At 38.1% G+C, this 13,948-nt stretch overlaps 1 protein-coding gene across 16 annotated transcripts in view; it reads right to left on the bottom strand.

Annotated features, from left to right (window-relative positions):
* Positions 1-13,948, bottom strand: part of MAP7 (microtubule associated protein 7) — a 117,673-nt gene that overhangs the window by 43,186 nt on the left and 60,539 nt on the right. For 14 of the 16 annotated variants that reach the window (XM_064649410.1, XM_064649411.1, XM_064649401.1 and 11 more), the window contains exons 2-3: positions 9,353-9,421; positions 3,907-3,984 (exon numbers count right to left, since the gene is read on the bottom strand). In XM_064649410.1, coding sequence (XP_064505480.1) covers positions 3,907-3,984; positions 9,353-9,421 — 147 coding nt within the window. The remainder of the gene's footprint in view (positions 1-3,906; positions 3,985-9,352; positions 9,422-13,948) is intronic. The other 2 variants (XM_064649413.1, XM_064649400.1) reach the window with 1 other exon arrangement.

Below are 13,948 nucleotides of genomic sequence, written 5' to 3'. Positions count from 1 at the left end.
ACCATCTTTTGTTCCCAATGCCAGAAACTAAATGAGCCATGTGTCCTTGTCAGGATCACAACTCTGATAAAAAAAAGGTTAGTTTTCAAGCAGGATTATTGTAGATAAAACATGAACAAATGTGAGACTTAAAACTGTTTTCTCAAGAATCAGGACTGAGATACTGCTAAGTAATAACAAGAAAACTCCAACAACCTCCTCTATGCTAGGCCACTACCTAAGGCTACCAGAACGAAACTAATTTTAAAATTTCAGTTGCTTTTCCTGTTGAAAAGCATTTTCATTTCTTTATCATTTTCATTTTTTTCATTCTTTCTTTTTCATTTTCATTTTTCTTTACATTACGGAGAACCAAGTCTATGCTAACAAATGGAACCAGAAACTAACTGGAATGGAACAACTTTGCCCTGTACTACTAAACTTCTACCCTCCAAAATGACAACAGCACTTAATCAACAGGTGAGGAAAAGCCCATGGGCCTCCCCTGCCAATTCCCAAACTTTGTCAGGGAATCAGCAAGCAGACAGCTAGTTGGATGGAGCCAAAACCCTGCCAGGATCCATCATAACATTTTAACAGCAAGAACAATTAAGTTTTAGCACCACGAAATGCTCTTCAGCACTGTTTAATTTGGTAGTACTGATACAATCAGTACAGCAGTTAAGGGTGAAAAAGCAGTAACTTTTATTAAAATTTTACAGTTTGACCAGGCCATTGACCATGTTTGCCTTCACAAACAGCTCAGTTCCAACATGTGTACATCTCACAGCCCCCACTGTCAGAACACAGTCAGTCAGCCTGACACATGCAAAGGAACTGCAGTGCCAAGCTGCCGCCAGAAATGTGACACCTCCCTTCACTCTGGCCTCTGAGAACAGTCCCATTTAACAGTTATCATCCTCACCTACCACTGCCTCTTTTGGGATTTCCTTTCTGCAAAACCCAAGCGGGCTGGTCTCACATAGAGAGATCTGATATTTATATTTTAAAGGACAGATGTTAATTTTAGGCACTGTGGGAAAGAGGGCTAGCAGAAAGAGCACAAAAATGAAAACCTGATCACTAAAGAGCAAGTGACAACACTGGAACCATTGTTTATAGAATAAAGTAAAGATCACCCTAATAATCCTTTAAAGGTTTGAATGTGCATATCAACAATATGCACATTATGAAATAGTCAGAAGAATAAAAAAATTTAAGCAAAAAGCACACCAAATTGATACAACTTTAATCATGGAAAATGAACTACACGAAAAAGTGTTGAAGAATTCATATTTTAGAAATGTTGGGATGGCATTTCAGAAGCAATGCCTTTCCTACAGTAAAGGAACTAAAAAAAATCATTCCTTCTTGACAGTGTGATCTGCCGAAATAGTATATGTGTCCCTGTGTACCTTCTATGTTATCTAAAGAAATGTCCAAAACCAAATACAAATATACTAAGGTAAAAGGGGAACTTCTGTAAAAGTTTTTTTATTCTTTTCATTTAGGTGGCATAACATTATCCCCAAGAAGCTGACAGTTCCACTACACACATGCTATATCTATCCAGACAACAAAAATGACAGTATCTTTCCTACTCTCTAAACTCTTATTAAAAACAGGAGTTAGACACCCAAGTGTGCTAAATAGAATAAGACTGCTAAAATACTATTGCCAGGTGCAAGGAAACCCTCAAGAGTGCACAGCACCTACCAACCCATTATACTACAAGGAAAGTCAAATCCATCACAGCACAGTGGAACTTGAAAAAAATTAAGCCTTGAAAGAAAACAAAAGGGGGAAGAAAAAAGGTCTCAAATCAATTCTCATCAGAATATTGTCCAACAAATAAGCATAATCATTATTAAACTCTACATGCGGTACTCCACATGTTCTTAACAGAAGGGTAAAACAACTTAATTTTTCTGAGAAGATGGGTAACATGACCTCCTGCAGTTCAAGTGGTTGAAAATACAAAACAAAATTACTACCAGCTCTACACTTACAGAACTGAACACTGTCTTGTCTTTTTTTTTTTTTTTTTTTTTTTTTGAGAAGCAGAGAATAATTTTACTTCAGGTATGACTGAAATTCTCAACTTCTGCTTAAAAAGAAGTCTTTGCTAAACCTGACAGGTCCCCTGAATCAAAAGGAAAGGAATTAAGTTTAAATCCAACTTAATTATTTTGGAAAAAAATTCCTTCCTTCAGTTGCTTTACTGTTGCATGGTTGATGTCCCAATATTAATAAAATCCAAGTCCAGTTTTTAGCAAGACACATTTATGTAACAACATTATACAACTCAATGTTTAAGAGAGACAGCTTCAGAATCTCTTTGCTATGGTTCACGACATGAATGACTGATTATCTAGGTTCTGCACTGAAAAAAAAAAAGTTGCATGTCCTAGTAAAAATTATTGCTTTGTTGTACTGGAACACAAATCTCAAGAAACAGCTCCTAAATCATACTGTTAGCAGACAAATATACAGATGAAAGTACAATGCTACTTTCAATTTTCTTGTTAGTTCAAAATAATTCTTCATGCAAGAACACACAATACACTCATACATCATATGGACATGCAGAACTCACTTGGAAATGAAGGATTCCATGTCAACTTATAAAACCCCCTGATGTTGCTTTTAAAACATGTCATGTAAAATGATACATTTCACAACAGAAGTCATGTCCTTCCAGTAACAGACACTCATTTACCAATAGCTAGAAAAATCAAAGTCTGGGAAAATTTAAGTAAAGCATCTCTCTCTGCACTTGACTAAAGCATTGTTATTACACAAGGATCAAACATGAGAAAAGAATAAATACCAGACATGGAAATGTCATATATGAAAAATTAATTAAAATGGACCAGTAACATTCATTTGCTCTGGAACCTGAAGAAACTAAGCTTACACATACCATCAACTCGAGGAGCAGCTTTTCAGAAATTAGCAAGCATCCTGTCACACTACCCTTTGAGCAAGGCAAAACCAAAACTTTCTTTTTCCACTCCAAAACAACCCTTACGATTCATGCATGGTTACTGCAATGTTGTAAGGTGCTGTAAAAAAGAAAAGGCTATAAACACTATCAAGACCTAGCTGACAATAAATCATGGCTCCTCAGGTTAAAGCAGCATAACTCTGGCTGGAGTTATAAGACAGTTCTATAAACTTTCAGAAGCTAGAAATTGGAAATAAAGAACTTTGGTTTCTCAAGTCATAAGAATTCATCATCCAAAGAAATCAGGATGAATACGTAAAAAAGAGGAAATACTTGTGCTTGCCAACCTCCCAACTGCCACAGAACTTTGTCCCAGCAAACATATAAATCGCGTTCAGAAAGCCACCAATTTGGCTTCACATAATTCTTAGTTCTTTCACCACTGTACTCAGTATAATGCCCATCACAATTCACCTGAATTGTGTTATACATGCTCATACACAGGTGACAGAAGGTATTGAGCACATCTATTTGACACCTATTAAGGGTTTTACCCGAAAAAATACCCCAAGTTTATATAAAAAAAATTCAAACCATACATTGGCAACATGTTCTGCTATTTTATGGCAATAAAGGATGTATTCAACATATTAAGTAGTCTAATCTTAGTTGGTAAAATATTCTAAAACTTCAAAATTCCATTTATATCAGAGAAGTTTCCTTGCATGATTTCAGAAATCAACTCATCTTTCATTTACAGTCATAAAATAGGTGAGAGATATAGCACTGATGAATCCCAAGATGTGCATGAATTAAAAGATCTACTTTAAAGACAGAATAATGTATTAAGAATGACACTACTGCATATGTAGCACAATTATTTTACTGAATGTTTCTAAAAGTAAACTGGCAAAACCACCGCAGCAGATGATAGTCCATTAAAAAACCTCAAACAATAAAAAACCCAGAGCAGGCCTTACCTAGCTGTTTTTCTCGTTCTTCTCTCCGTTCTCTGGCAAGCCGTTGCCTGTCATCAACCCTTAGTACTGTTGGATGATCTACAAATAGAGGGAGGGGGAAAACATTAGGCACATAGCATAAAATCAAATATTACCATAAACAAACTTTCAGGAAAATAGTTGTTAAACAACTCTAACTACTCTAATGTCTAAATAGAAATTTTCTTTTCAGAAATCTTATGAAAAAAAATCCAGAACAATTGATAATCAGTATGCATTCACATTTAAGATGTAAAACACTCCCAAAGAATAGACCAAGGTTTAACTGTGAACACCCAGAAGACGACTGCCTGTGAAAACTCAGGAAGAAGTTCTATTTCCATGCCCAAAACAACTTGACTGCTTGAGAGCATTCTGACAAAAATTTATTATTCCGTAACCTCTCTCCAAAATGCACCCACAAGAAATTCTATTACAATAAAGTATCTTCTTCTCAACAATATTGCCTCAGAACAACCAAAAAACCCTATTTCACAATGCTGAAGAAGTCCAGCACCCAAGCAAAACAGTTTGGATCAAAGCACTGATCTGGCTGAGTAGTTCTGAAGCAGCTCGGGCTGAGCCTCTGAAGACAGTATGACAGTGATCTCAACAGATATTTGTGTGCACATGTATTAAAAACTCCAACAAATGCATTAAAAGCAGTGAGTGCAACACATGCACGGACTGGTATAATACCAGAAAAGTAAGACAACAACTTCTTCAACTATCCTTGTAGATTGAAAGCAAGCTACATATCTTTAAGAATATCTGCAACTGGCTCCTTGGATCACAGCAATAAGACTAAGGATAACATGAAAAAAACTTCTGTCAGAGCTCAGGCTTGACTTTAAAAATTCAGGCTTTGTTGGAAAAACATCACTTGCTCAGTGATGTCTCTGGAAGTCAATAAAGTTCTGAACAGCTAGCATCCTACTTCCAGTCTCAGCAATGGAGTGGTTCCAAACAAAGGGAACAAAGTCCAAGTTACCAATTCATCTCAGCATGCTGTGAAAACCAATTTCCTACTCATCCTTGGCCTGTGCTACTAAACCTGGAAAGCTCTTAATTTTATGCTTATTTCACTAGCACTGGAAAAGTTCGCTTTGAATAAGAACACAAGTAAACCAAAAACCCCACAGAAAAATTAAAAAGATTTCTGGGTATAAATAAATGATCTGATTTATTTTAGTATTGAGGGGAACACAGTTTTTAAGTATTTTAAGATAAAGAACTATCCAGAATGCTGTCACCATGAAAGTGCACAAGACAATAGAGCCTTTTCACTATTCAGTGTAAATACACAAGTAAGTAACTTGTAAAAATACTCAGCCAGTCTACTTGCGTATAGGCTGCATACCTGTGAAGAAAGTTACTACCAAAACAATACAATGGGTCATAAAACTGAGGTTAAAGATATTTGCAAAAATACATCTCTGAAGTGAGGATGAGCTAGACTAATTTTGAATAGTTATCTGAATTAGACAAAAAAAACCAATAATGAGCATTTCATACTGTAACAGAAGTTCCTGCATAAGGATGACAGGATTTCTTGGATGAACCAGTTCACTGACTTCAGCTTAAATACTCTTGAACTCTCACCAGTGAAAAACTATCATCTCAGCAACGTCAGACTAGAGCCCCAGTTAAGGGCATTAACAGCAATGCAAAGTAACAGCTACAAGGAGAAAACCTATTGCAGAGTTGGCAGGAAGAACATTCAAACATGATAGCCACAATGAAAGGTGCAAAACAGGAACAAGTCACCAGCAAAGACAAAGGTAATCCATCACCCAGTTACAGATCAAAACTGCAATGTTGGCTGAACAGCACACAGTATCACCATTTATGAACCCATGCCCAGCCATGCCATCGCATAGAGTTGTCCATTGTATGGTACAGATTAACATTTGGCTGATGTGAAGTGTGCTGACTCGCATGCAGTCTCTTTAGCATGCAGACACAGGTCAAAAGGGTAATAGTATTCCTTCTCTCTCGTGACTGGCACAGAGGATTCACAAAACATGAATTTCTGTAGCATGAGTAATTAGTGCTTGTGGAATAATGCACATTCAATATGAATTCCCCTGGAAAACAAGGATTCCCTTCAAGGGCTGTCAGCAAAGTCAATGTAACACTGAGTTGACAGAAAATGATGAGACACTGGGGAATAATGTAAAAACCTGCTTCTTTCAGAATATCCTTTCCGTTGGGTTTTTTCCCCCCCCTTTCTTGAGAAGAGAGATTTCCCTATCAGGGAAAAAAACCAATTCTTCAAAGAGGCAGGAGGGTTACATGGACAGGCAAACTCAAAAAGGTCTCCCTTAAGAATTCCTAATTATAAGCAACAGAAGGAATAAAATAAATTTTTAAAGTTGCCCTCTGACACTTTCTTGGAAGATATCCAATTATTTTTTCTATATCACACACCTGATGACATTCATGCATGAACAGCCCCTCTCCCAACACCCCAGGATTTTAGAACAATCCTAGAGAATTCACACGAAGTTGCAGGCTATGCACAGTGTAAGTAGGTCTTCAGTAACAAGCTATTTTGCATACATTTGGGATCACAAAGAGCTAAATCAATATTAGTATAAAGATGGGAATAACTCCTTTGTAGCAGACCATCATTGCATTTGCTCTGCTAGGGGTTGGAGCATATATTATCAGTGCAAATCTTACACTGATAATTAAAATGTCTTTTCTGAGCCTTGAAAATGATCCTTCATAGTTTGGCTACAAGCCCAACCTCCAACAATTGTATTCTGAACCCAAGTGATCTGCTGGCACCCTCAGTGCATAGCATCAGTAGTTTCAAATTGTGGCAAAACAAGGGAGTTCACTAGGTTTGCTGGGCCTTCTCCCCATTTTCTTTCTCATATCTGTACTCGCTAACAACCCATCATACAAATACCTGCGGGACTGGCATTTTTCTTATTCAGTAGGAATACCAGGACAAACACACACAGTACTTTGTACTCTCTCTGACTCATATTCATCATCAGGCAATAAGATTTACATTACTGCACAAGAAGATGGGAAACATGTCAGTTGCAACAAATCTTGCAAGAATTCATCATTTTTTACAGAAATAATTGATACGCAAAGCCTTATAGACAACACTCCAGGAAGATCCACATGCTGCTATAGAAGCTGCAGTTTAGTTATGATACAATATATGGGAACTCACACTAAGCAACCTATTTCACTACATTTACATAACAGGTATAGAATTAAGCATTTGTATGGGAGAGATGTTTGGAAAATAAATAAGCCATAGTTCTATAAAGGGGAACTTAATTTTCTACCTGCTGCTGGAAATCAAGCTTCTAAATTACATATGAAAACAGTTTTTTCCCATAAACTTACAACACCTGAGTACAAGTTCAAAATTCATTTTAATAAGTTAATAGTTTAATTTTTAAAAGCTTACAAGCTACAAATGTATTTTGCAGAAATTCAGCACTGAAACGTCCCTAACTATATTTTGGTCCCTAATTATATTACCAAAAGGGAAAAACAAGTTTTCAAATCTTCTATATAATTAATACTCAACAAACTCTTAGGCATAGTTGACAGCTATAGGAATTAAGTTGCTAAATTAACAATTGTCATATGTACTTTGAACATACTGCCAGTTTCTGTGGCTCATACTATCAGCTTCACTCAGTGTGGCTTCAAAAGTCACTCAACTACTATTCGTCATTTCCATCTATAATCCTCTCACAATCTCTTCTCATGAATGGTCTACCTCCCCAGAGGGAAGGAATCCCAGTGTTGTCTGTATTCAGATCACACATCTCTCCCATTTGCCCAAGACTCCTCGGGTGCTAATTTCTTACACTAAAGAAACTAAAAGGGATATCAAGTGGAAAGCAACAGTCAGTTTGTATGTCAGTTCACACCTACGAACTAACCCAGGGGAGAAAGAAATGGAAGCCATGGCACTACTTGAAAAGATGCATTGCTTGGATCTCAAACCCTTTTCCCTTTGTCTAACTCCCTTTGCAATGCCATGCACACATTCAAAGTTGCTTTGAACTCCCAATATTTTTTCATTCTACGGACACCTTCCAGGCAATAAGGACATTGTTCATAATGAGAGCTGCCACTGCTCCGCTGCAAACTGGTTTGTTTTTTAACTAAAACAGTTTGACACAAAATTCATATGCAGTATAAAGAAAAAACAACAACAAACCTCGAACAAACAAAAACCAAATCACCATCTCTCAGAAGCTCTCTCTTCAACATGGATTCCCACAAGGCTGGGTGTAGAGTTAAACCCTAGACACATGCCTGTGCCTTCCCTCTCTCCGGCCCCAAGAATTTTGCGTTCCTTTCTACACACCAGCATAGATCAAGGGAATATAGGAACAGCTAGGATGCTCTCCTGAGAAATGAAAACTGGATTAAACTACCGCAGGATAAAGTGGGTATTGAACACTGTCCAACACCAAGAGCTCTGTTTTTGCTGTGGAAGCAGGTAATGTTATCTTTATTTTCTCCTCTTTCTCCCACTGCCCTTCTGATTGAAAGCAGCCATGAATACTGTGCCTTGTGTAGGACCCAGCGCTGCCTGGCAGAGCATGCAAGGTGTGATCTGAACACAGACAGCACTGGGATTCCTTCCCTCTGGGGAGGTAGACCAAAGGTACCCTGTTTGGGGATAGAGAAGAGTCTGTCAGAACAAAACAGTCACTGAGCTGCCAAGCTGTCAAGGAGTTGAAAAGGGAATGCTTACAGTGTGCCTAGTCCTCAGCAACACAAGCACCTATGCTTTCTAAGGCATCTAAACAAAATCATTATTAACTGCATATTTTAAACTTGGGTACCTGAATTGCACTACAAGCAGAATTTAGATATCTAGGGGCTCTCCTGGACCTTAGTCTAAGCACGAACAGACCCAGGGCAACAAGGACTGCATCAGGCATTTTAGTACCTACACTTTCAACTGTATAAGTGAACAGTGAATTAAATCCACACGATGTACCAATCAGGTATGGTGAAGTAATGAGAAACATCTGCCCACTGCATAGAGTACATTACAGAATAGGGCATGCTTTGTGGTAAGTGAAGAAATGCCTCAACAGAAGCATATTTATATAAAAGCTGTAAATCTCTGCCTACAGCAGATAATTCTCATTCAAGCACAGACACAAGTACAGCGGCTTCTGTTGTCTTATCTCACTTCCCAACCCTCATTCCTAAGCCGTACTAAAATAAAAGTAGACTCTTTTAGTTTTGCATCTTTGCAAACAATCACAGATTCCAGCCTAACTAAATACGAACAGTCACTGGTACCATTTTGACTGACACAGCAAGAGAGGTACAAAAGCAAAAAACTCTAGAAGTTCCTAAGCCAGCTGCTTCCCATACACCACTGAGGCAAACAGCCTTTTAACATGGAGCATGTGGAAAGGCATACCTGGTTTAGTTCCAGTGTTGCTTTGTCCTGAAGTAATTTTCTTGTCTTGTGTTTCAGAACCTTCAGCTGCTAAATAAGGAAGAAAAGAAGATATTAACCATTTTATTTAACAACAGCTCATTCACCTTATTATAATGTGACTTAAATATTGCCAAATTCCCTTTAAAATCAGACTGTTCCAAGAGATCACCTTAATGCCATTCTACACCATTTTTCACAGAAAAACCCCCAAATGCCACACAGAAAACACTGAAGCCACAATACCAGTTCCTATTTCAAGATGAGGAAAGAGCCACAAAAAGATTGCATTTTAACAGTGTATGTTTTAACAAACAAGTGTATGTTTTAACCAGTACAAGATACTGGTAAAAACTTCAGAGACTCTTTACAAATTATTAACACACCCATTATGCGGAACTGAAGAGAGGACTATTTATGACCTGAATGAAATCTAACCGAGGCGATATTCCATTATTTACAATAGACTTTTAATCAGGCCCTACCAGTCTATAACGAGATCTAATTCTGGAGCTCTGAATGATCTTTCAACCCTTTATAAAGAAAAAATCCCAAAAGATTCATTATTATACTTCAAATCACAACCACATCCTTGTTTCAGCACCTATCTGTAATTAAAAAACAAGCCAGGAAATTAGATGCCACGATTTTTTCAGCTTACTACTCATCCTTTTATCCAGCAGCTCCATGACAGGAGTGTTCCAGTCCAGAACACAGCAATCTGGGAAGAGTCTAAAGAACTCTGTAAGAATTCTGTAAGAATTCTGAGAAGCCTTCCACAAACAGCAAGCGAGGATATTTGCAATATTTCCAAGCAAGAATAAAAAGATAGTTTATATTAAACAAAGCTTAAGGGAGGAAAGACACCAATTCATTTGAACAAAAATATCACTAGAAATGAAAGTTGGAAAAAACTGATTACTCCAGATTTAAAAGCTAAACAGGCACTTTAGAAAACATAATTAAGAAAAGCTTTTTTTTCAGAAGGCTCTAAGCAATTTCTTATGCATGTCAGTTTTAACAATATACACTGAGGACTTAGTGCCTGAGTTCATTCCCTTCATGGCCTCACAAAAGTCTTTGTTTCCTCACTTAACTCTCCACAAGCATGTTTCAGGATTAACATAGAGGATAAAAGGTAGCAGCAAAAACCTACGTTACATGTACTGTAATCTTTTTGCAGGTAGAAGGCAGGTTAGGGAAACAGAAAAATAGTGTTGATCAAATGTTTAGTGTTCAAGAGCAATGTTTTGCCAAGAGCAGTGTTCAAAAATCTCATCATCTCACCAATAAAAACATGTGAAATTTTAAATAGTTGTCAGTCACTCCTCTCCCTGAAAACTGTAGTAAGTCTCTTGTGATCAATAGAAATAACCACTGTTGAACTTAACAAATACTGATTCCATATCACAACAAGAACTCTTAACACTTTAAAGGCAGCCCAATAAAAGATTTCAGAATTTGCCATTTTAAAGGCCTCATACAAAGGATTGGTTTGACCTATAGGTACATGGACCGATTTTTGCCAAGATAATTTGAGCAACACTGAACACTTGCACCTCCAGGCCTGGTAGGATCTACTATTATCAAAAGCCATATTTGGTGCTGGAGTGTGTCCAGAGAAGGACAATGGAGCTGGTGAAGGGTCTGGAGCACAAGTCCTATGAGCAGAGGCTGAGGGAGCTAGGAGTGTTTAGCTGTAGTGGGGGGAAACAGTTTTTCCCCCTGCAGTAATAAAATGGTAAAACCCCAGGGGGTTGGATACCCCTCATGTGTGCTGGCAGAGATCCAGCTGCTGCATGAGAAGAAGAGCGAAACAGATAAACCTGCTGCCTTAGAGACATTGCTGCTCTGAAGAAGGGATCTTTCCTTCTTCCCTCCAGGACTTTTATTTGGAGGGGAGAAGAGGTTTGATCCATTGTAAACACTAATGTCATGGTAGAGATAATTAAGATTGTATATAATGTATGTTAGTATTTATTTGTACAGTCATTGTAATATATTCCCTTTCCCCCAATTTGAGTCTCGTGTGGTTGTCTGGAAAACCCATCTCACATTGGGTTGAGATGTGAGAGGGGGCTTAGACTAGGGAATTGGATTTTGAGGCTCTCAAACCATGACATTAGCCCAGAGAAAAGGAGGCTCAGGGGGAACCATATCACTCTCTACAACTACCAGAAAGGAGGTTGTAGCCAGGTGGCGGTTGGTCTCTTCTCCCAGGCAATCAGCAACACAATGAGAGGAAATGGCCTCAAGTTGCACCAGAGGATGTGGCACCTGGGGCCATGGTTTAGTGGTGAACATGGCAGTGTTAGGTTAACAGTTGGACTTGATGATTTTAGAGGTCTTTTCCAACCATAACAATTCTGTGATTCTAAACACTTCATATCATATCATAGTCATATCATATCAAAGTTAAGGTAGTAGTAAAACAAGCTTTTCTCCTGCCTGTATCAACCACTCAGAACACTCTCAGAAAAAATACCACTGTAATGCAGTGGGCCTACATCACAATTCCCATCAGCCTGGCCTAGGGCACCACACAGAAGAGGAAACTCTTACAAAATAGTAAAAACATTGTTTCTAAGAATTAGTGAGAGCACTGATGTTCTAATAGCTTCAGCACAAATTTCTTTGCATCTCTCATACTGTGTATGCACATTATTTTCAAGCATTGTGCCACGGGATTATGCAACACTTCATTAACTTCAAAAAATTGTTTAAATGCCATCCAGAAAATACATTAAATACACTTGTAACAGAGCCTAGGTACACAAGGTAATATTTTTCCCGATATTTCCTTGTCTAACATTTCCTTGGAATATTTTGTGACACATTTTGAGTACACATTCATATGACCACTCATATGACAAGTGATGAAAAGAACAGATGGCACAACCATGATGGATACCAAATAAGAATTTGCACGAGTATTTAGTAACCAGTGTAGGTGTTCTCCCACATAAAATACTTCTTGAGCTAAGATACAAACAGCTTAATCAGACAACTAAACATCTAAGATCCAAACCTAAATATTGACAGCACTGGTTCCAGCAATACTCAATAATCTAACAGATGCCAGGAGAAATATAATTTAACTACCTAATACTTCCTCTGCTGCTTATCTTGAGCCACTATCTTTACATGGAGGGACTAAAAGTTGCATTAAGAAGTGTTAGAAAAGGACATTTTTCTGTGAAGCATTCTGGAAACTTGAAATGCTGAAGCCAGCCTGGATAATAGTGTACATATATTGGGGAAGACAATCTAGGAGTCCAAGTTGTTGAGACTGGAAGGGATTTCTGGAAATCATCTAGTCCATACCCTCTACTCAAAGTGAGGGTGCCTCAAGCAGGCTATGCATGGCTAGCTTTTGAATACTTTTAAGGATGGAGACTCCACAACTGTTCTAAGCAACCTGTGCCAGTTTTTGCCCACTGTTCACAGTGCTCAAGTTTTTCTTATGTCTGAACAGTAATTTCTGTAAAACGGCTTTGTGCCCATCATCTCCTATCTTGTCACTGTGTGCAACAAAGAGGAGTCTGGCTGTTTCTTTTATTTCATTTAATCAGGTATTTTCTGATATGTGGTTCTTCTGATGTGTGTGGTTTTTTCCTTCCAATGTTTTTGATGTTAAACTCAAGTGCTATATGATTTGTCCAGAGTCTCACAAGAACACACTGCTCAACCATCCCAAGTGAGAGATCATATGGATAAACACTCGGCCCCGACCTCCCACGGATCAGAAAAGCTGTGAAGAGCTGCACCATCTTCACTTTGCAAAGACCTGCTACCATGAATGGTCTTCCAACCGTTGCCATCCAGAGATGAACTCTCCAAACCAGGATGCTCTGGTCAGTTATTAAACATTTTTCTTTGGCCCTCCTCCCCAGGTGAGATGGTTCTCTAACACCCATTCTCTTAGACAACTTTCAGAAAAAAAGTCAGATAAAAAGCTTTGTCTAAGTGAGGCCTACAAGGGCTAAAAATATGCAAATTAACCTACCTACCCAGTGCACAGATTTTTGAGACCAAACAGAAATCACCCACTGACTGAAGCCCTGGCAGAATCAAAACCTTGTTTTCCTTCTGAACACATCAATGCAACATTGTATTATTGTGATTGGAAGTTGTCCCTTCGCCCCCTCCCCCCAACTCCATTTTTTAAAGGTGAAAGCATATACATCTCCAAGTTAATAGTAATTTTAAAACTGAGCAAGATTATCCATTTTACTTCAGCTATTCCTGTTAAATGCTCAGTGACTGCGAAATAACTGATGGAAACAGAGCACTGGTCTGGTGTAAGGATTGCTCTGAACTACTTTGATGGGCTAAAGCAATATCCCTATTACTCTATAAACACAACGTTATGCTCAACGTTATCTAACATGTCATCCAAAGTCACTGATGTACAAGCCTGCTGCAGCTCACTACAGATTAGTGAAACTCCAATTTGCCTTGAGATGAGCTTTGACAAAGCTGCTTCAAACTTGTGGAATAATCTGCTTCCAGCTGCCAGAAATGCAGATTCCTTGAAGATGTCAAATACTTTCTCCCCTGAATTTTCAGTGAATTTTC

The sequence above is a fragment of the Pseudopipra pipra genome, chromosome 3, assembly GCF_036250125.1.
Source record: "Pseudopipra pipra isolate bDixPip1 chromosome 3, bDixPip1.hap1, whole genome shotgun sequence".
NCBI lineage: Eukaryota > Metazoa > Chordata > Aves > Passeriformes > Pipridae > Pseudopipra > Pseudopipra pipra.
The sequence above is the reverse complement of the archived record's forward strand: the minus strand, read 5'-3'. Positions and strand labels throughout refer to the sequence as shown.